The 23,408-nt window shown below is 33.5% G+C and overlaps 2 protein-coding genes across 5 annotated transcripts; both read right to left on the bottom strand.

Annotated features, from left to right (window-relative positions):
* Positions 1-1,554: 1,554 nt before the first annotated feature.
* Positions 1,555-12,661, bottom strand: LOC118033485 (uncharacterized). Of its 2 annotated transcripts, none has more exons than XM_035038493.2 (15): positions 9,799-12,661; positions 9,580-9,708; positions 9,299-9,490; positions 9,139-9,191; positions 8,691-8,988; positions 8,439-8,499; positions 8,203-8,349; positions 6,720-6,833; positions 4,842-5,038; positions 4,480-4,695; positions 4,060-4,338; positions 3,785-3,932; positions 3,558-3,691; positions 2,453-2,539; positions 1,555-2,380 (listed from the first exon to the last, which is right to left on the bottom strand). In XM_035038493.2, the coding sequence occupies exons 1-15, from the start codon at positions 12,376-12,378 to the stop codon at positions 2,294-2,296; spliced, it is 4,722 nt and encodes a 1,573-aa protein (XP_034894384.1). In that variant the 5' UTR covers positions 12,379-12,661; the 3' UTR covers positions 1,555-2,293. The 2 variants fall into 2 exon arrangements, with proteins under 2 accessions (XP_034894384.1, XP_034894383.1); XM_035038492.2 differs by having other exon boundaries at positions 8,439-8,505; positions 9,799-12,660.
* Positions 12,662-14,847: 2,186 nt separating this feature from the next.
* On the bottom strand, positions 14,848-19,164 carry LOC140954625 (uncharacterized). Of its 3 annotated transcripts, XM_073404870.1 has the most exons (5): positions 18,995-19,164; positions 18,241-18,377; positions 15,428-17,883; positions 15,148-15,354; positions 14,848-15,057 (listed from the first exon to the last, which is right to left on the bottom strand). In XM_073404870.1, the coding sequence occupies exon 3, from the start codon at positions 17,872-17,874 to the stop codon at positions 17,026-17,028; it is 849 nt and encodes a 282-aa protein (XP_073260971.1). In that variant the 5' UTR covers positions 17,875-17,883; positions 18,241-18,377; positions 18,995-19,164; the 3' UTR covers positions 14,848-15,057; positions 15,148-15,354; positions 15,428-17,025. The 3 variants fall into 3 exon arrangements, with proteins under 3 accessions (XP_073260971.1, XP_073260969.1, XP_073260970.1); XM_073404868.1 differs by lacking the exon at positions 18,241-18,377; XM_073404869.1 differs by lacking the exon at positions 18,241-18,377 and having other exon boundaries at positions 16,696-17,883.
* Positions 19,165-23,408: the final 4,244 nt, after the last annotated feature.

Below are 23,408 nucleotides of genomic sequence, written 5' to 3'. Positions count from 1 at the left end.
TCACTGGCGCCAGAGTCAGGAATAAAATAAAATATTGATCTAATTTATTTTATAGCTACGTAATATTTACCAACGACAGAGTTGGAAATATTCGTAGTTGAGTATTCACTAGCGCCAGAGTCAGGAATATTATAAGCAAATTTTCATAGCATAAACTAATAAAATATTTAGCAATTTAAGACGAAACTAGCAATGCAGCCTGCCTTAGGCAGGACGTTTAAGGGGTGATAATATCTTCCCTTTTACGTAACCAGTCCCGAATCATAGAATCTCTGTTGACCAGTTAGGGTTCCTAATGACCATAATACTAGGTGGCGACTCCTTAAACAAGACACTTTTTCCTAAAAGAACAGGATGCCAAAAATGCATTCTTTTTCCAATTTACGAGAATATATTTTTAGGGCCGCCGCGATGTCGGGTGCGACAGAATGACGACTCCACTGGAGACTAATGGACTAAGCTTTGCCTTTTGTTTGTCAATTGCTATAATGTTTGTTATGTTGTGTTTATTTGTTTATTTTTCTTGCATTTATTGCTTTAGCATGCATCCTTGTTTATATTGTCATGCATCATATTAAGAGCACACACTTTACATCCTAAGATAAGTGGGGAAGTAACTGTACCCCAATGGCTTTAGCCTGGATAAGACTCGTGAAACCATCCAACTATCGCTTGATTGTTTACTTGGAAGTGGTTGATATGCCAAACTGATATTACTCAGGGCCTCTATCTTCACACTACTTGTAAGCCTCATATCGACCTTTCATGGACGATCACTGAGCATGCGAGAGACCCTTTTGAAACTAGATAATGACCAAACCCTTTGATGCATTCAACAATTAGGATCTTCTTATTAGATTGTCATCCCGTCAAGGGCAAGTCCGCATTTCTTACGCATTTTTTCTAATTGCTTCAGAATTTTCGCATAATTGCATGATTTATATTTAGCAGATTGAAATATAGGTTTCTCATTGAAACCTATCTATAACACTCGTTAGACAAATGAAAAACGAAGAAAAAGCCTAGTTGGAAGCCCAACGTCAAAAAAAGGTGGACAATCTTAAAGAAGAAGTCGCAAGGCTTATTAGTCCACTCGAGCAGCCCTTGAGAGATAAATCCAGAAAAGCAACACTTATAGCTCAGCCTGAACCTATGCTCATAAATCCCTTCAATCCACATATTTTGGAGGCAAATAGGTTGTCATCAACCAGCATACCCTATGAGATTGATTCTATAAAAAAGGAATCTCAAAAGGGTAAAAGTGTAAAAAAGAATGGTATGAAAAAATTAGTTGCCCTGGAGCAAAGAATCTCCATAAATAAAACACACGAGCACAAAAAAGAGTTAAATCCTCGACTGCAGCAGAATCTCCATAAATAAAGAAGAAGAGATCGAGAGAGACGCCGCAGAATCTTATGAATTCATAAAGTATAAATTCCATCAGATTACAGCAAGATTGAGTCGTGCTCGGCCAAGTTTCTGGCAGCATCATCATCATATATATATATATATATATATATATATATTGGTGCAAGTTATATCCAGCAAGGCATCTAAAAACAAAAATCAGCAATAGAAAATTCAGCATTATAGCACATTATGCATTATGCAGATCATAAACAATAACCAGAAGCTGCAGATTTAGTGTTGAAGACCCTGGGATCAAGATGTGATCTATACAAAAACTCTTCAAAGGGGAATCCTAATTTTTGAAAAAGAAGGAAAAACTACATCTAACAGAAATTCCAAGCTTACAACTTTCACAGTATATGCTTCTGCCTACAACTGGACAGTATTAGCCACTGCATTATGGTATCATATGGCTCCTTCAATGCATTTGCTCCCAGCAACCAAGCAATTACTGCTCTTTATGTACCAAGCCACCATCCCATGCGAAAATTCCATGGACAGAAACCCAAATTACCCTGACAAAAATATTCAGATTCAAGGGTGCCAAAAAGTACCCTTCAAGCTCTTCTGTTAACCTATTCTTCATGTAAAAGAAAATCTCTCTTGATACATGGTTTTTCCCAGCACAAATGAAGTATACATGGTTTTTCCCTGCACAAATGAAGTTTTCCCTACAAAAACCGCCTGACTGTATCATAAGACTCTTGATTACATGCAGCGTCTCTCTTGTGTCAAAAACTTATTGTTTTCAAAACCAATGCTGCAGTATCGGGTTCAATTGCGTTATATTACTATAAACAACTCCTCACTACAAAAATGGCAAGCCATGGTAAACTTGATGCTCTCTGGGTCAACAGATAATCCACAAATTCCTCCAAAATCACTAGTTTCCAGCTTCAAAGAATAGAACCTGAGGTTGCAAGTGTCCTTTTCCACACATGGTAAGAACATCAGTCCAGCTACCAATTACCTATTAATCAAAGAATAAATTGTAAGACAAGATAGCAGATAAAACAATGGCCAGACACAAATCAAGAAGTACCTTAACAGTCTTGTCATCATACATAATCCACTGATCATGATCTTGACTATAGGCAAAGCAATGATAATGTTGCCCATAGTAGCACACCTGAAGATACAAGGATCATGAGGAATGATTTTAGTACAAATTCATATCCCAGCAACCAGTGACTAAATCAGACATCCAGAAAATAAGCAGGAGTACCAAGAATATTCCAGTTTAAAAAAAATTAAACAATTACTGCTCTTCTCATAATCCCCCCTGGTTCAAAAAACTTCAAGTTCTATAAGAATTTTCTCCAGTGTTCCCAATAAAGACTTTAATTTGATTCCTTGTTTTTGAACTGCCATAAAAATGCACAGCTTGTATAGTCATTCTGTTTCTTTTTTTAGTTGATGAGCCACATCTATCTTCCTAATCGAATGCTTAGGGTGTATTTGCTTTCAGAAAACAGCTTTCTAATTCATCTGTATTTTGAAAATATTTCTCTACAGAAAAATAACAAGACACATTTAATAAACATTAGTTTTCTATTTTGTTTTCTAAAATAGAAAACAAGGCCTCCTTTGGTTTGCATTTAAGACAATAAAAGAAAGGAGAAAAAAAGGAAATTGATGAATACAGGGCCCTTTGTTTAAAAGCAGAAAATTTGTAAAATGACTCTGTAGTTTTCATTTAACGATGAAACTCAAAAAGTATAAAATACTTGTTTTCAAAAAAACAGTGAACATTTTTAATTGGTAAACATGTTTTCCACAGTTGAGCTTTCTAGTTAAATTTTTCCACAAGTTATGAAATTTTCAACAACTACACCCTCAAGGTTTCCCCATGTTTCCAGTTGATGCATTTGATTTTTATATCTTTCTCCTGTTGTCTCTAGCAAACTGGTGCTTGCATGTTGTCACTTTTAGTATTTTTGAGTACTTATCTTTTCACCCTAGTATAAAAAACTCATCTTTCCTTCTGGCATGATTTAACAGAACAACCAAACCAATCTTTCCTAATTAACTGCATTTGTAAAGTCTTGAATATCAATATCTCCATCAAGATAACATGATAAATGGTCAGTCAAATTTATGTATGACTGAATCCAAGCTATGATAAATGGTCAGTCAAATTTACGTACCACTGAGACCAAGCTACGTATGTTCTTTGGATCCAGACCACGATAAAAAACACTGATATCTATCTCAGTATTTAGAGCTGTCAATGTTGCTGTTATATCATCAATGCTTTCACAGGTTTTCTGCCAGCCCAGCACTGCAGGAAAAAGATGTACATGATTTTGGGTTTCTAAAATAGTGTGCCTCTTACTAAGCAAAAATCTCTAAACAATTCAGAAAAAACATTCACCTGTTGTAAAAACATGTGGTGGAGTTGACAGAATATGATGGGTGTAATTGGGCCTCCCACAACCACCAGCCTCAGTATCACAAGCTAACTGGTGATTCATTTCGACAAGATTTAAAAGCTCATCAAAAGAGCTTTCAGCACACATGACCTGGAAGGAAAGAAGAAAATATTCAAGGGGTAAAGTAAATTAATACACCACATAAATTGAAAGAACAAAAAAACAAAGGAAGGAGAAATAAATGATTGCATAAAATTTGTTTAGCAGCAACACGTACCTTCATTGTTCGGAGGGCACTGGCATTTATATTATGAAAGAAAGCACTGTACTTCAGGTGTCTAGACTCCACACCACAACTCTGGCAATTCATTTGTTCTGAAATGTCCATTCCAAAAAGAGAGTGCACTATACAAGCATTCTTTTTTGTACATTCCCAAGACTCCATGCCACTGTGTTCCACTGCCTCAGAATCAGAACCATGCAAACCAGATGTAAATGCTCGATGAAGGCAGTCAAATATCACAGCCAAAACTTCAGATGCGTCATTCATCTGTCCCTGTAAATTCAATTCCAACTAACTCAGCAAAGATATCCTCATATACAAATTCTTGCATTGTAAAGAGTGAATGATGAAAAATCACAGTTAAGTAAAAAGTTATGAAAACCAAGGAGGCCAAACACAGTTCTTAAAAATTACCTCCTGGAAGAAATTACTATTAGGATACAAGTTGCTCAAAGCTATCCTCAGTGATGTTGGAGCAACTGCTTCTCTTCGTGTATCCATGGATACAATGCTCATAGCAGTAAGAATATCATACAAGGCACAAACAACACATGGATCTCCCACATGAACATGCTCTGATCGTGATCTACTTAAGAACTCATCTCGAAACCGTCTTAAATGCCACAAGGACTGAAGTTATAAAAGAAGCAACGAGAAACAGTTAGGCACTGAATAGTTAAATGAAAAGCACACGCAGAGTAAATGGTGAAATAGCAATGAAAAGCATATATAAATAGAATAGTGAAACAGCAGAGATGGCATTGTGCTGAAAATACCTGTATGATAACATTCAGAAAGCAATTGTAATCACCAATATCATTCTTCAAGCCAGTGCCAAATACATCAGTTCCATCCACATTTACAGTTGCAACTTCATATGGTGAAGTAACAGAATTACCAAGTTCAGAAGAAATTGTTTGCTGTGCTTTCAAACTTGACATCATTGGTATCTTCTGATTTGCTTGAAATGTGTCTGGAAAATCAATGCAAATAGATTAATAGAGTTTCAAATAAATGGATACATATTACGTTTCTAACTTCACTTCGGAGATTAGGGAAAGGAAAAGAAGTGCTGAACATGATGGTAAATTCATTCATTTGCCTAAGGCAAATGCTACCTGGCATGATTCAACCAAACTCAAACAACTAATCTAAAGACAAGGTCAGAACCCATTTGATTCTGATTCAGTAAGATGAGGGATGGCTAGATATTGAGTAAAACAATATTGCAAATTACTATCACATCATATGAATAAAATATTTGTTTGACCTAGATGCTCATCGTGCCCACCTCAAATAAAGCCACACATAATTTTCTAAACCTGAAAGGTACAGTGCTGACACATACACTAACATAATAATAACTATTATTTTACAGAAGCTAGCAAAAATTACAAATGCAAAATTGAGTTCAGAAAATCATTTTTTTAATTAATCAAGGAACTAACATCCCAGCTCCCTGGTGTGACTAGCATACCCAGAAACCCAACCAGGGGGGAATTGCAGGCAAATTAAATGTGAAACCATTCTCTTTTCAGAAAATAATTAGTTAAGTAAACAAAACATATAATCTTGATTATTTGACAAAGTCAATCAACCCAATAAACAGAGGAAGCCTTATGGCCTTCTTTTTGTAGTGGTGAGTGAAATGTATGTGAAAGAAGTAAAGAAATTCACTTAAAAAAGATTGTTGGAGACACCATTCCTCCTGTCTACATAGAGCTAAGTGACTTTGTTTTCGTGTTTGAAATTGCGTTTCAAAAGTGCATATGGTTTGAAAAACATCAAATTGATGCTGTTTTAGTGCTTTCCAATGGTTTTGATATGCTGATGGCAAAAATGAAAAACAAATTTGAAAAAAAAATCATTTTAATGCATTTTCAAGCGAAAAGCACTTTTAAAAAACACCTTGCACCACAAAATCAAACACACTAAAACAAACGAAGAGAATCTAGGTTTTGTAGATGGAACCCATTCTGGTGAACATAGACTTCCTCCATAAAATTCTAGGTTTTGTTGTTAGAACATCTTGTTTCTATTCTCAAAGAAATTATACCCTGAACCAAATGGGCAGGGGCAGAACCAAATACAACAATATCTTCAATGGCAAATAAAGCCTGGGGATAGACTGCCCCACATGTGACACCAATTTTTTATATAGTTGACCACAACAGAAACACAGTGAATTTTTATTTTTGGCACAGGAAGCTGAACTTGCCGTTAAAATAATGGATGAATAAGAATTATACATGCGTGACAAAGTTGAATATATGCAATTCTACCATTTCTGAAATATAATGATGTTAAAAAACCACAAAGAAGCATAGATAATACATAAATTCAGAATCTATTACAGGATTTATATCCTTTATCAAAAGAATATATATATATATATAATTGCAGGGTTTAAACCTAGATGCAGAAATCCTCTTACATAAAAAGTTATCTGAGCTTCACGTAGAAGTCTACAAAATCAAAGAAGATTGAAAAGCACAACTGGTAGAGAAGTGGAGTTTCATGGGACAAAGGGCATCCAACGAAGACAGTATTATCATGTTCCCTTAAGGCTCATCTAGTTGGTATAGTTAACAATGTACAATCATAAAATGTAGTGAAGTAAAATGAAAGCAAGCAAATGATCAGAAGAAATTTACCAAGGCTTTGGCGCATGGCTTTTTCAAGGTCAGCTTGAAACCTTTCCTCATCCTCCTCCTCTACTTTTAACTGTCTCAGTGTCTTAGTTGCACTGTCTCCCAAATTTGAAGTAACTGGTTTAAAATATGGAAACCCGCATAAAATTAGGTACATCATGTAGATAATCAACCACAAAATTGCTCAAGGTATAATGGCTGACAAGCATGTAAGGAAGCCCTTAGTACAAAGCAAGCAAGCAACCAGAATGAGAGGCCAAAGCGATCATCACACATCTACTATATCTTGGAGAGTATAATTAAAAATCCCAGCAAAGTGCAGAGCAGAAGAGAATTTTAAACAACTAAAAAGCAAAATGTGTATGCTACTCTTAACATTCATATGAAGACATCAAGAACAACAGACAAATAATCCATAAAGTTATGCAGATTTCACTCCAACAAACTAGAAACCTCTCAATAAGCCCAGTTCAACAAACCAATACTGTTTATCATAATCAAATTTATATGTTAATTTAAACCTAGTCTGTTTATGATATCATGAGTCATGAACAATTTTTCCACAGAGATATGCAGGAAGAGAACAGCACACCATCAGCACTACCTAATTGTTTTTTACTATTACCATATTTAAAAAGAAGGGTAATTATCTTGGTCTACACCCACAACATCTTCTCTTTGTAAAAGTGGTTCGCTACTTCATTTTGCACCACACTTGGAATTTATGCTAGCATGTCTTTTCAATGTCAGGAATCTATTGAATGGCTTAACTAAGGAGAAGTGCGGGCTTGGAGAGAACTAATAGGGAGGAGAAAAATCTAGCCTTAATTACTTCAACAATTCTTTGGCTCAAGCAAGGCAATGTAGCAAGAGGGCTTCTGAAGGAGAGTATTTCCTCTCTCTGCCACTTTAAATAGGTGGATTAAAACTCTATATTAACTTTAGATGTATAGAGCAATATTTGGAAGATTGTCTTTTCATTTAATAAATTCTGTAGATGCACTTTCTTGCCTTTGTTTTTCAATGAATCACTCTCTTGTAAATGAGTTCAAACTTTTATCAATGAGCAAGTGTTGAGTAATCATAAAATTAGTAGCAGATTCCATCGGTATAGTTCCAAGGGTATCATGTCTTTGGATTAAAATTTTAGTTTCAATAACCATCAAGGAAGTATTCCATGTATTGTCATTTTAATAAAAGCTGGAGTAAACAATAAAATGATCTAAGAAAGAAAAAGACAGATTAAAGCTGCTGCTGCTTCAATGGGGTGAGGTGACATTGTAAAAAGGGTAGAGGGAAATAAAGATATCACCATAAATTAGATGGAAAAAAAAAATAATATGTCATCCACTTTGGGTAATCTTAAATCCACAACCATGATTGAAGCAATTTAGAAGATTAAAATCCATTGTAAATGCATGCTTCCATGCATGATAGCTCTTGATTAAGAATAAAAAAATAATAATCAAAGTGTATAAGCACATACTGCTTCCGATTTCAGAATTTTCTGTTTCAGATAACATGGGTTGATTTTTTCCATCAGAAGATCTAGAGGAACTCTTCTGCCGCCTACTTCTCCTTCCTGGCCGTCTATCAGAAGGACCACCCTCCACACTTCCTCCAGTAGATAGCTCTGAGAAATAAAGACAACAAAAATCATTTAAAAACATTACAGCCAACCCCAGTCTCATTCAGAAACTTTATAATATAATGCTATCCCACCACTGGCTGTTGTCATGGGCATGACTTCTAAATTGTTGGGCAACCCCCTCTTCTGTGTCATCTGCTCCTGAAAGTGATATTTGATAAGATTACATTTGGCATTTCATAGGAATTTTTTTAACTCGGCATTCAAACTCAGAATAACCACTGTTTCTCTATTCAAGAAGCGCATTTCCAATGGATTCGAACCTAATATTGATTCTCTATCCCTTTACAATATCTTGAATGAATAAATCTCAAACTAATGCTTACCAATGGCTCACGGGAATCAGCAGCAGCAGGATCAAAGCAATAATCGTGTAGTCCCCCAGACAACTTCTCTGGAAAAGTTAGATTAGATTTCTTGTGCTGTTGCTCAGCAAGATGCTTCTGTTTGGCTTCATTCTCTATTCGTCTTTGATGCTCTAAAGATTCTTCGAGCATTCTTTCCTCCTCTTCAATCTCATTTTTCCATCTAAATTCCTCTTCCTGTTGTTTCAAATCATCATCACTTACAGAAAGACGACTCTGAGAATCTGGATAGTTTCCATCAGATGCATCTGGAAAGGAACTGCAGAGAGGAATGAATAAAACATTATAAAAACAAGTAGTATGCATTACTTACTTGTATTTACAACAAAATGGCACAAATTAAAATGGAAGCACTTGTCCTAGAAACAGAAATATAGAAGTGCAAAGCAACACAAATAGATAGGCATACCCCCTCCCATTAGTCACATCTTGAAGCAATTGCTGCTCGCTAGCAGCAACAACCTACAAAGCAAAACACATTAGACTGGGACAATGCGCCATGTCTATGTCTTCTACGAAGTCAGAAGCCAGCAGAGAAAGAAACACAACAAAAAAAAGAAATTAGAAACCTTTGAGTCCTTGGTTTTCTTGTACTCTTTGTTCTTTCTCTTATCCTTCCCCTTCTCTAATGTATTTCTTGAATTATCACTACGTCCTTGGGTACCCTTCTTAGAATCAAGGGCAAGCTCCGCCAAAAATGCTTCTCTTGCAGCATCAGACTTCTCCGTGGCATCCTTCTCGGCTAGATCCTCCAAGTGTGCCTGGAAAAGAGAGATTAGCATGAGATAATATGCAAAGTTACAACCACAAGAGATAAGAAACACCCTATTTATCACTGCCCAATACAAACCCTCATGTAGGACTTCACTAAGGGTAGCAAGATTGATCGATAATCAAGGGCAGAAACCGACTCGAGCTTGAGTTCCAACTGCTGCATTCCAGTGACATTCCGCATGATTTGGGCATCAATTTTGCTGAGCTGCGCAACAATAAAGGTGAATTAAAGTCACAAGGATCATTATCAATTTTTTTTTTACTAAACAAGTGGTTCTAGAACTAACATACTGACCTCTATTGACAATTGTTCTTTCTGTCGCTGGATAGCAATTTCTATGCAAGTTTCTACTTGATGCACGTGGTCCTTGGTTCTCCAATTACCATCCTCACCAGATTCCAAGTCACAAAACTGAGAAGTTATGCCACCATAAGTATCCTCATACCTGAATTGATTGGCATTCAGAGTATCTGCTTCTTTTAACACATTTAATATAGCATCTAACTCGAATCTACTGCTAATGAACAACGCATCATGCTCATTCTCAACAAGCTGCTCTCTCCGCTGCCTAAGAACAGAATCATAGCTTCTATGTTCAACAAGCATGTCAGTCTCCCTCTTCTTGCCTTCTTCAAGACAGAGATCCTCCACAGCCTGCAACGCTTGCTCATAGCCTAAATGTTCACATTTCCTCTCACAAAGGCTCTGCAGATGGTAAAACTCTTTCTCAAGAGTCTGGAGAATTTCCATACCTTGATGCATTTTCTCTTCTTTTGTACGGATCCATGATTGTAATTGCTCTCCACTAGAAAGGCCAGCAAATATCCATGATAGCATAGCATCAGCGTCAGGTTGAACCCCATTTCCATAGGCAGCAATAGTCGAAGTTGCTGTGGTGGCATCATTGTCAGGACATGTGCTAGGAGCATATTCCAATGACAATAAACGTTCATCCAAGCAGAGACAAGGCTCATCACCATTTAGAACAATCTCCTCTTTAATTTCAGGACCTTTAGCACCAGAATTTGAGCCATCTACAACAATACTTTTCTCGGGAGACCTGCCCAAACCACAGTAATGAGATATTTCCTGTAAGAATTTAAGGATCTTTTTGAGTTGGGATGCTCCCAGAAAGCAAATGCAATTGGGTGTCTGGCCCACACCACGGTTCAGAGGCCGAGAACCAGAAGCAAGATTCTGTAGTTCATCCATTGTTAATTGTATCACCTTATTAAGATGGCTTGCAGCAAGATATTTATGTCCAATAAGTGCCTGAAATACATCATGAATTTTTTCGAGGAGCTTCGCTCGCTCAGAATCCTCTGATATTGGCCAGCTATCAATAGTGTATGCAATAGACGACTGGTTCCCATCAAATTCTTTACCTTCAATATTGTAAACTTTGTCAGAGTTGCTACTGCTCACAGGACAACTGTTATAATCATCCCTCAAATTTTCCTTCTCTGGAGAAGAATCCCGTGCATCTTTGAAAAAATCATCACGGTCCTCATTACGGTACTCTGAGCAAAAATCCTCGCCAAGTTCTCCATTATGGCATTTCCCTTGATTCCAAGGCATCTTAACCGCAGAGGAAATGTCTAATGGTTTCCAGGAGCTATTAAGAATCATCTCAATCCACTCATTGTCTGCACTCTGAGGTAAAACTTCCTGCATCTTGGGCATAAGACTCCCCATGTGCTCTTGCACAACATGATGCAAATGACTATCTGCGTCCACAAACTTTTCATTGCATCGACAACACACCCAAAACCCCCAGCTCTTATTCTCCAAGCCGTAAGCCAACAACTCATTCAAAACGTCACTGGCCAATCCATCCTTGGATGACCAAAAATAACCCTTCAAATCACTGACCTTAATTTTCAACAACTCCCTCTTCATTTCCAAGGTCATCGAATTCCAATAGGACCGAACCCAGTCCTTTCTCTCAGTGTTAGTCCCATTCTTCCTCGCATTACTCCCACATTTCCTCCTCTCCCCTCTCCTATCACTCCCTGGCGTTACCGCCACTCCTTGATCACTCCTCTCTCCCTCACTGTGTCCCAAACCCATCTCCGACTTCTGCTGCTGCAACAACCTGGCGGCAGCAACCCTGACTTCAATCTCTTTCCTCCTCTCTTCCTGCGTCTTAGTAGCTTTCTTAATCTCATTCGGCCGCCTGGTTTGCACCAACCTAACTTCCATTGGATCTTCAGTAGCTCTTCTTATAGGTATTAACCTAATCTCTTCACCAGTCCCCAAATTCTTCATCCAAGTAGAGATCGAAGCAATGTTGGACTTATGTTGCAAGTTTTTCAACTCACCTTGCACATGAGCGATCCTCCCTTCCGCTGTAGCTATCTTCTGCTGACTCTCCTCCTGCAAACTCTCCTTCGCAGGATCAATAGGATTCTCAATTTTCAAAGCACGATCACACTCTTTCATTACCTCTTCATACTCTTTCCCATCACTCGCCGCCTCGTAGAGCAAATTCGCATAGAAATGAGCGAATTCGATCGAATTCGGAGACAATTCCGCCGCTCTACGAGCAGCTTCAATTGCGTTCTTTAAGTGCCGCTGTTTACTGTTAGGGTCATCGATTATCGAAGAAACTTTAACACACACCGTACCGTGAACACGGTGGATTAAGGCGTCGCCGCCGTGTTTAGCACACGAGTCCTTCATGATACGTAGGGCTTTCGTGTGGTTTCCGCGACGTAGCGCATTCAAGGCGCGGCCGCACTCTTGCTTGATCGTTGAACCGTCCGATTCTGGAGTAACCGAATTCGGGTGGTCGGGTTCTTCCGACGCCGCCGCTGGCGACGGCGAGGGAGGGTGTTTGGTGAGAGAGGTTGGTGGGCGTTTTCTATTCCCCATGGAAATTTGAATGGGTTTGTTACGAAAAGAACGGATGCATGTAAATATGTACAAAATGCGTGAGCATAGAGTTAAAAAGAGAGAGGCTTACTTGGAAATGCGTAGGGTTAAAGAAGGGATTTCACTAGGGGGTTCCGGTGACGGGGTCGGCGACGAAATCTAGGGAGAGGGTGGGTGAGTAAGAAGGAGTAAGGGAAAGAGGATGGGTTTTGACGAGGAAACTGAGTAATTAAGGGTATTCAAAATATTGTTTAGCACCCACTCTTTTGATTTACTTTACAGAATATAACTGTGTTATCCTTCTCTCTTTTTTTCTTTTTTAATTTCATGGTGAAAGAATGTTAGGTGTGATCATGTGTTTGGATGCGTCGAAAACTTGAAATTGTTAATTTTAAAATTATTTTTTATATTAATTTACATCTAAAATATAAAAAAAAAAATTAAATTTTTAAAAAACACTATTTCAAATACATTTCTAAATAATCTCATAAAATTTTATGTGTGCAAGATCCAGTTTATTGTTTTTAAAAAAAATAAAAACAAATCTAATAAAATAATAAATGAGATAAATATTAGATTTTAATTAGGTTAATCCAAGTTTTTACCGAATCAAACATTATTTTTTTTTCAACTCATATTAGTTTAAGTTTCAAATTAGGAAAGTTCCAAGTTAATACAGGTTTCGTAACTATGGGTATAAAAAGGAAAGACATATGTGAATGTGATTAATTAACAGACTATTCTGAATTAATTTTTTATTATAATTGAATTTAATTTAATTAATTTAATTAATAAATTGATTTCACATATTTAAAAAAAAAACTCATTTTATTTTCTGTATTTTTCTCATCATCTTCAATTTATTTCTTAAAAAAAAAAAGGCTAGACGGGTATTTTAAAAATATTAATTTTTTTTTAGAATTATAAATCAAAAAGTTGAAATTCTAAATTATTTTTATAATATTTTTATAAATTTAATTTTTAATAAAACTCTTGTTATTACTTTATTATTATTATTATCATGTTATTGTTATTGCTTTATTATTATTATTATTATTAAATATAAAACCAAGAGATTTCAATGTTTTGCTGTATACATAGATTTAGAGACTCTTTGGTAGTGCGGTAGAAAATTAATTTGCAAAAATTTTGAAATTTTTTTTTTTGCTTTAAATTAGTATGTTTTTAATGTTTTCAAATCATTTTGATGTGCTGATCTCAAAAATAATTTTTTAAAAATAAAAAAAATATATTATTAGCATGTTTTTCTAAATAAAAAGCATTTTGTTTTGAAAAATAACAACAACCACACTCTCAAACATGCTCTTAATTGCTACATTATTTTAAAAAATAATAATAAGAGGCTATAGTGTTTTACTATATAGACAAATACATGACACCGTGTGTTGGAGTATATTGATGTCATTTCCCTTTACATATAAAAAAAAAAATCATTGAACTTTTTTATTGTGGCAATATAGTTTTTTTAAAAAAAATTATTAGTTATTATCATATTAATTATGAATAAACTAGTTTTTTTTTCTTTTTTAAAACATGGTAAAATAATTAAATTATTTTTAAAAGTGAATTTTTTAAATTAATATCTAGAGGTTTTTTTTGTATTTTCATCATAATTTTTTAGTTGTAATTAAATTGACTAAGTGAGCAATTTGATATTTTAATAAATATAAAATATCATTAAAAAATAAAAAGTGGCTAATGTGTGTTACACACATGCCAATATATGAAGAGCCTCCACCATTTTTGGACTTCGTGTGAGGCGTCTCCTAATGGTCAAACATTAACTTTCATGGTGGTGTTAGGAGAGACAAAGCTTTTCTAAGCAAGGTTATCAATTCCATTTTAGTAGGTATTTCGTTTTTTCAATTGAAATGGAATGTTTTCAGTTTTGAAGTGTTTCGGCGTGCCGTTTCAGGGTTGTACTGTTTATATATATATATATATATATATATAGACACACACACACACACATAATGCCAAACAAATATAATTTCAAAATTTAAAATATTTCTAAATAGTCAAGGTTAAATAGATCTTTAACTTAAAGTAATTCAACTTAAACAAAATATCAAAATATTATGAAAGTAAAATGTTTTAACACAAATATTTTAAATATAAAGTTAGGTCAATGTTATCAAGGCTAATGAAATCTAAAGCAATTCTTGTTTTGCTCAAATTCCTACAAAGTATAAACATGAAAAAAACAACATGAATATAAATCATATATAGTAGTGATAAATCTAATTTAAAAAGAAATAATATCATTGTTAATGAAAATAGCATAGTTATCAGACTCGAACCAGTAGTTGACCCGGTAAAATGACTGGGTCACGGGTCTTGTAGGTTCACTCGGGTCGACCCGGGTCAAGAAAAAAACACACATTAATATGGTTTTTTGACATAAAATATCACATTAATATATATGCTAGCATAATTAACAAGAAAATATCACATTAACATATGTACTAGTATAATTAATTAGCATCAATAGATTAGAAAGTGCATTTATCTTCAAATAAACAAACATTTAACATAATTTAAAGATAAGGATAATAAAATAACAAGTTGTTCTAAAGATATATAATTCAACATAATTGATATAAGGTGACAACATTCAAACTCTAGTTTGCATTAGAATCCATAAATCAACATCTTCAGCTGCATAAAGAAAACAAAAGATTTTAGAATATGTTGAACACTTAACACTAATATAATTAAAAAAAAAAAAAGAATTGTAAAGTACAAGACCTCATTGGAATAACCACATTTTTTCTACACAACATCTTTACTTTGGTTGAATATAGGCATTGACTTCTTCAGTGTCCATAGGAGCAAAATTTGAATCAAATACCAATGGAATTGAGCCAAACTCATTAATGCCTATTGAAACATCATCATGCTCTTGTGTATCTTCATCATCACAGTCATCTTCAATCTCATTTATAGTTATCAAATCTACAATTGAAACATACTTAATCAATAAACATTAGAATTATGACACAAAGTGAAAGATCAAATCTTCCATTACCTTCATTTAAAGTATCTTGAATAGTCATGGTTGATAAATCACGACGAAAGATCTCTACTTCTTCAATTGTTAAAGATGATGGATCATCTTATACTATCCAATTTTTAGTGTCAGAAAATGCCTCAAAATTAATTGGATCATAATTCCATCCTTTCCAATAATTTCTATAAAATCAAAGTTAAGGTACACAATATAAGTATCAATAATGCTATGTAATAATATAAATAAATTTTGAAGAATTAGAGAAAAGAAAATACTTTTGTTTTAATCTCATATTATAGTGGACATAAACTAGGTTATTAAGTTTGTGATGCTCCAATCGATTTCTCTTCTTAGAGTGGATGTGCTCAAAAATACTCCAATTCCTCTCGCATCCTAAAGAACTACAAGTTTGACTTAAAACTTGTATAGCTAGCTTTTGGAGATTTGGAGCACAAGTTTCATACAGCACCCACCATTCATCTATATACAAAATTAATAAATTAGATTATATCAAGATAATATTTTTAAATTACTTAGAATATGAAAATAATAATATACCTGGAGGTAAAAGGGTGCGATCATTTTTCGTAGACACTCTACCAAAGTCATGTTTTGCATTCCTAAACAACTTCATTTCACTTGTAAGCTTGCTTAGCAGAATTGCATTTCCATTTGCATACTTCTCAACAACATCTAGAAGTCCAGAAATTGTGTTTATATATCTATCCATTAGATTGATATCATACTGAAATCGAGGATTCAACCAAATCCCGTTGCATAAAGCTTCCTATACAATTGTCCATCCCATCTATTATTAATGATGTCTATGAAAGGTTGCACCTTAGTTCTTTTCTTTTGAAATCTCCTCAACATTTCTTCCTTTGCAGAATGGATAGCCTCATATAAATATCTCATAGCAGGTTTATCATCACTATCAACAATTCGTAGAACTCGAACCGATGGTTCGGTCATTCGTACAATTGATGCACATTCTTCCCAAAACATAGAGTTCAATACATTATCAACAAACCTTTTTCCTTTGCTATTTTTAGCATAAGCAGATGAGACCCATTCTCTAGATGTCAGCATAGCTCTCAAATTATCTTTGTGTACTAAAATGCTTTGCAAAGTTATGAAATTAGTAGCAAAGCGAGTAGGAGCAGGTCAAAGTATTTCTTTCCCTTCAGTGAAATTCCTCATCAAATATAATGGATAACAATGATTATAAATATACTTTATAATACTAGAAGCATGATCAATAACATAACAAACTGATTGTAGCTTACCAACATCTTAGAGTATGAGGTTGATGCAATGAGCAGCATATGGAGACCAAAATATTGAAGGAAATTCTTCCACCAACAACTTGCAAGCAACAACATAATTAGAAGCATTATCAATCACCATATGCACAATATTTTCAGGCCCAACAAATAAAACAACCTCTCTAAACAATTTATACAGTAACACAGCAATCTTTGAGGCCTTTGATGCATCTACTGTTTTTAAAAAAACAGTTCCTTTAGGGCAATATACTAATTAATTAAAGTTCTCCTCTTTTGATATGTCCATCCATCAGCCATTAATGTGCAACCGGTCTTCTTCCAAGTTTCTCGTTAACTCTCAACAAAAATCTTCACTTCATCAACCACTTTTGCTAGGTAATAACCAAGAAGAGCATGAAAATTTGGTCCTTTATAACCAGGACCCATGGCTGTTATACAATCTATAGCATGCTGATAGTAAACAGAGTTTTCAGTATTGAATGGCACACATACATCAATCATCCATTTTGCTATAGCAAGATCACATCGTTTGATAGCTTCTTTGTTTTTCCAACAACTTTGAAGAGACTTTTGAGCACCATGATTTGTTCTTGGAATAAAATATGCCCCTAATGTTATATTTTCTTTATGTTTTCCACAACTTGCAGACGATTGTTTAACAGCACCAGTGATTTTACTCTTTCCTTTGTTGGCAACCTTCGGTGGTAACATTAGCTTCTTACCATCAGCTTCAGCATCATCATCATCGCCTTTACAATCATCCTCTAATTGTCTAATCATCCTCTCCTCATGCTCTCTTTGTTTAGCGCTATATGGATTGAAATCTGCTTCCATTTCTCTAGCTCTCCTTTTCTTTTTAGCATTCCCCTGAAGATTTAGAAGCATTTGATGACGAACATCCGAAGGACATTTACGGCATTGTTCCACTTCTCCTTTAGTTCCAGCTAAATGTTGCTTGAATCGATTAATACCTCCACCCACAAAAACTTTGGCACAATATAAGCATACTAATTTGGTTTTCTTACATCCCACACTAAGTTCAGAAGCTTCTCTACAATGACCCCATGCCAAATCTGTTTTTCCTCTTATACCACTTGATCTTGATATGGAAATTGAAGGTTCAAATGATGGAGTAGTTGAAGGAGTGCTATTTGAAGTGCTACCATGTTGAGAAGCCATTTTACAAACCTATAGTAAATCAAATCAAACTAACATGATGAATAAAAAGGTTGCATGTGTTGGAAGTGGTACTTGCAGTATGCAATGCATATGAAAAAACTTGAATTAGTAATGTGACAACATATTTAAAAAGAAAGGTAGCGTGGAAGTTCCAAAATAATTAATCTATGGATATACATGTTTCTTCTACTCTGCTGCCAAAGTGCTTATTTGCCTGCTATGGATTATTGCAACAAGGTTATGTGGTGGTGTCATATAAGATTCCCTTGCCATAACTACTGCATGGACTTGATCGAAAAACTCAACTATTGAAGGTTCACTATTAGTTACATTTACAAAATTATCAATACCCATCAAAGTTCAAACCTGATAATCACCCTCTATCAGTTCATGATTCAATCCTAAGAGGCCCCAACAAGATATGAGGAGCAGCTTCTCATATGTTTATCCATGATTGGGTGAAGCTCATCCTATGGAACTACTACTGAAATCACCACCTGAAGCTGGCATGAAAAATGGAATCATGGCATGAAGCTGCTGAGTTTTTAAAGCATACACTCCCCTCCTTAACATTTATAAAAAAGGAAAAAGAAATCACAGCTTAATGAATCGAAACTCCATTTCTAACAAAAATGCAATGGAAAGTCAATAAACAGCAGCAAAGTGGAAAACAAAAGAAGAAAACATAAACGAAAACCAATTGCCCCACCAAGCTTGAATTTATTAAGCTTGAGAAATAATTTACATTAGCGTGTACAATGTTATTTACCAATTAGAAATCCAAAAGGCAATTAAATGACGTGAGCTTCATTTTGAAGATTGAATCAAGTTTCACTAATAAAAGCTAGAATCTGCAGATAATTGTACATCATTAATTTGATTAGGAGACCCTGAATGCTTTTTTTGGCTACTTGAAACTTTCAAGTATTACAACAACAAGACAAATGACATTATTTAAGTATTTATTTCAATAAAAATCAACAAAATTAAGCTAATTTTTTCACTGGATAATCGGCAAGACACTAACAAAAAAATAATTAAAAGAAAATTCTTAGGAACCAAACAGCGAGTGGCAAGGAAAGGAAAAAATAAAACACTGTGAAGCAGAAAAAGGAAGCACCTGGCTTATAGCAGCGGAATCGAGCTTCTCTTCACTGGTGCAGAATCTGCAGATTGCAAAGTTTGACAAGATCCAGTAAGGGGCTAGAAAGAGATTAGCAGAAGAATAAAATTTGATTGTTCGAACTGTAAAGAAAGAAATTAGGGTAAAATTTTAGCTTTCCTTTTTGCTTTCCCAAATTTCCTGATAGGTGAGTTAGTATATATATTCCGGGTCTCACCCGGGTTAGACCGGGTCATCCGGGTCCAACCAGGTCAATCCGGGTCTGGCTGGTTTTTTCCTTGCACTTGTCTTTTGTGTTGCCCGGACCGGTCCAGGCCCCGGGTCGACCCGCCGATCTGGGTTTAATAACACTGAAAAATAGTAATAATAATTTTTAATATTATCATTAATATCATTGTTATTGAAAATAATAATGAAAAATAGCTTTTTATACTTGGGTGATTTAATTAATTAAATTGAACAAGGTTCAATTTGATTCAATGGCTTTTCAAGAGTGGAACGAAACATGTGGAATGAAACCGGAACGTTTTGACCGAAATTTAGCTGAAAAATCCAGAATTGATCGAGATTTAAAATGAGATGAAACTTATTTCATTTTTTAAATTGGTATGGAATGTTTTGGCCATTCCGAACAAAACAGAACGGAATTGACAACTTTATTTCTAAATGGTGGGGCACGTGTTGGCAAAAGAGTAACGGTGTGGCTCCAATTAACTATTTTCTCTTCTCCCTTTTCTATTTCTGTCTCAGGTTTCGTGTTTGCCTTTCCAAAAATTAAATATGTTATTTTAGTTTCTATAGCATCAATTTTCGTGTTTGCTATTTGTTTTACTTTAAATTCTTTTTTAAAATTTATTTTGTTTTTCAATTTCATCCCTTCAGCATTTGACTTCATTTATTTTTTTTTTATTTATCTAAATCGATCATCATTTTTTTATTGCTATTTTTTATTTTTTTATCCATTTTTTGATTTATTTTATTTTTCAATTTTATCCTTCATTATTTAATTTCATTTAATTTTTATACCAAATTTGGTCTCTATTCTTTTGGTTGCTATTTTTTTATTTTTTTAATTATTTTTTTGATTGATTTTTTTTTTCAATTTCATCTAACAATATTTGGAAGTTTGAGAATTTTGCTTTGTGATTTGACTTTGGTTTTTTTTTTAGATCTTTTTAAATTATTATTTTAATTTCCATCCTTTAATATTAAGTTATTTGGCTTTAAGCTTTATGATTTTTGCCGCTTTTCTTTCTATGAGTTTATCTCAATCTCATATGCTAGGTCGCGAGTTAGTCAAGTTAATTTTGGTTGACTCGAGGTTTTTTTTTAGTTGATATTTATTTTTAGTTTTGTCTTTCATCATTTAGTTGTTTGAGATTTAACTTAAATTGTTTATTCAATTTCTTGTGTATGGGGTTATCCTAATCTTACAACCATCTAGGAGTTGTTCCAATGATAAGAATTTGGAATCAAGGGGTTTGCTTCCCATGTAGTTTCAGGTTCAAACTATATGGTTGTTAATATGATGTTACTAGAGACTTATATGATCCTTGATTTCAGGGCACGTGAGATTAGTCGAGATATGCACAAGCTGGCCCGAATACCTACGTTAATAATAATAATAAAAGGTTAAATGAAGTAAGACTTTCTTTTATTAGATATAATTGTTTAGTTTCTCATAATAGAAAAACAAAAATGATAAATACAAAAAGAATATAAACATGGTTGCAATAACAAATCCAGGATTAATTATTTTTATTTATCTCGAAACAATAATCAAATACTATATTATTTTATGTGGCAATTTACGTTAATAATATGAAACTTTGAATTTTGATAGTATTGCTTTGTAATAATATGGACAGATCAAAGTCTAGAAAACCCGGAAAGTCTAAAAGAGAGAAATCATTGTCTTGGTCCTCTTGGAGCTCTCTAAAGGGTTGGTCATGCTAAGGGGCCTAACAAGGGAGGAGTTAAGGACTCAAAGCAATGGACTTTTGTTTGACAAATAGATGGCCCATATTATATTATAATTATAATTAAAATAATAATAATAATAATAAGTCTGTTAGTATATTATTGTGTTCAAGGCATAATTCACAATAGTATAATTACTGTATTGTTGCTTGGTTATTTAATTTTTTAACTTGGTTTTGGGATAGATTGGTTTATTTACCATGGTATTAATGTTTTTTAAGAATTGTATGAAGTTATTTTTGTAATTATTTTTTTTATTAAACAATAAAATTACTCATTTAACCCTTGAATTAAATAATCTAAAGCCTACAATATAAGGATATTTTTTTGTATTTTTATTTTTAATAAAATAGTATAAATACTTTTAAACCTTTAACTAATTAAACTCTCATCGGAGAGTTTTTCTTTCCATTTTACTTTGTTTTTATTGTAAATTTCAAGGGTTTCAAGAGGCATGGTTGTAAATTACAATTTCTTTCATGTGGATGGCTTCCACGCCATTATGACAGCATATTAGGAGTCATCCAACCACCAAACACTGCATTCTGAGGTGTTGTTTAGAAGATCTCGGCGTCCCCAGCTCTATAAGGCGACATGTGTCCCACAATTCACCACGGTTTTTATCTTGAATAATCTATAACATTGGTGTCTTTTCAATTCTACTCTTGTTATATTTTTTTAATTTTTCAAATTTGACCTTCATTTTTTTACTATTTTTTTTTTTTTAGTCATTTTTTAAATTGATTTTTTTTTTTTGCATCCCTATCAAATTTAATCAATTTTCTTTTATTGCTAATTTTTTTGTCTTAACAAGTTTTTATTTGAAATCATTTTTTAAATTGATTTTGTTTTGTGATTTCATCCCCCTTTATTGTTTTTCCTATTAAATTTAATTCATGTTCTTTTGATTATTAATTTTTTGCTTTGACCAATTTTCAAGATTTATATTTTAAAATTGGCTCATCATGAATTTTTTGATTGGACCTGGATCAAAGATTTCATGGGTTGTGAGTTAGATTTGACCAGATTGAGGATGTTTGTCTAGATTCGTTTGGTTTTTACATATGTTTTTCAATTTCACCCCATATAATTTTTTTAATCTTTAAAACTTGGTCTTTATTTTTTTTAATTGCTATTTTTTTAGATTATTTTATTAAATTACATTCTCCTTGGGTTTATTCTATCAAATTTTATTCTCAATCATTTTGTTACTTGTACAGGTTTTTTGTTAATATTTTTATGTAAATCTCATCATTTGAAATTAAATTGGTTAAGAATTATATTTATTGATTGAATTTGAGTCAAATATTTTACATAATGCAACTGTAACCAAATACAATACACAAGTAATCATTTTGTTTTGGATACCACTACCAAACACAATTCTGTCTTTTTTTTTTTTCCTGTTTTTTTGGTTCTAAGAAAAAAATTAAACGCTACCTAATGTATTCCTAAAAATCTAATTGGTTCCGGTTTCCCCCCGAATATTATGGGTCATTTTCCAATCTATCTTTTTATCATATATTCTCAAATATCATCATTTGAGAAGCTCAATCCAACCTAATATCATCCATTCTAGCTCTTTTTGTTAGAGCATATTAAAATTTGCAATATTGGATCGTTTGACTCAAATTTTGTTGTTGTTTCTAGGAAGTTTACTTGAAATTGGTCTGTAACCAATATTCTATTACTTAGAACTTTCTTTCTTTCTTCATACATAAAGTGGAGTATCCTAATATTGTATAAATTTGGGGTCTTAAATGATGGAAAACAAGTAAGTTAAAGGGTTTCAACGTGAAAAATTCGAGGCTATTAAAAAAAAAAAAAAAAAAAACAGAGTGATACTTCAATTTTCTAAAATACTGAAGTTCGAAAAAGAAAAACAAGAATTTTTTATTCAAATACAATATTTCTCCATACACAAAATTAAAAAACTAGTTTTCCAAATTTATATCAAGTTTAGAAAACACATTTTAGAGGTTTTTTACAGTTATTTTAACAAGATTGTTTTACCTTTTTTAAAATAAAAAAACATGAACAATATATATTTTTTTTCTTTTATATACAAGAAAAGGATTAAAATTATTTTTTATATTTTCATATTTAGTTAATGTCATAAATTTACTTTTTATTGTAAATCTAATATAAAGATTTTCTTTTGTGAGTTCATAACTTTTCATGATAATTTTTCATTTGAATAAAATAAAATTAATAATTTACAATTAGATTATTGTGAATATAAATATTAAGATGATTATTATAAAATACAGTTTTGATTTTTTATGAAATACAATTGTAATTTGGATGTATTTCTTATATTTTGGGAAATATCTTGTATTATTTATTGCATTTATTGATTGGAGTGCTGTTGCCAAATATTACAAAATTACAGTCCTAGGATTAGGATGAAGAAAGAAGGATAGACAAATAG

Source organism: Populus alba, chromosome 15, assembly GCF_005239225.2.
Source record: "Populus alba chromosome 15, ASM523922v2, whole genome shotgun sequence".
Lineage (NCBI taxonomy): Eukaryota > Viridiplantae > Streptophyta > Magnoliopsida > Malpighiales > Salicaceae > Populus > Populus alba.
The sequence above is the reverse complement of the archived record's forward strand: the minus strand, read 5'-3'. Positions and strand labels throughout refer to the sequence as shown.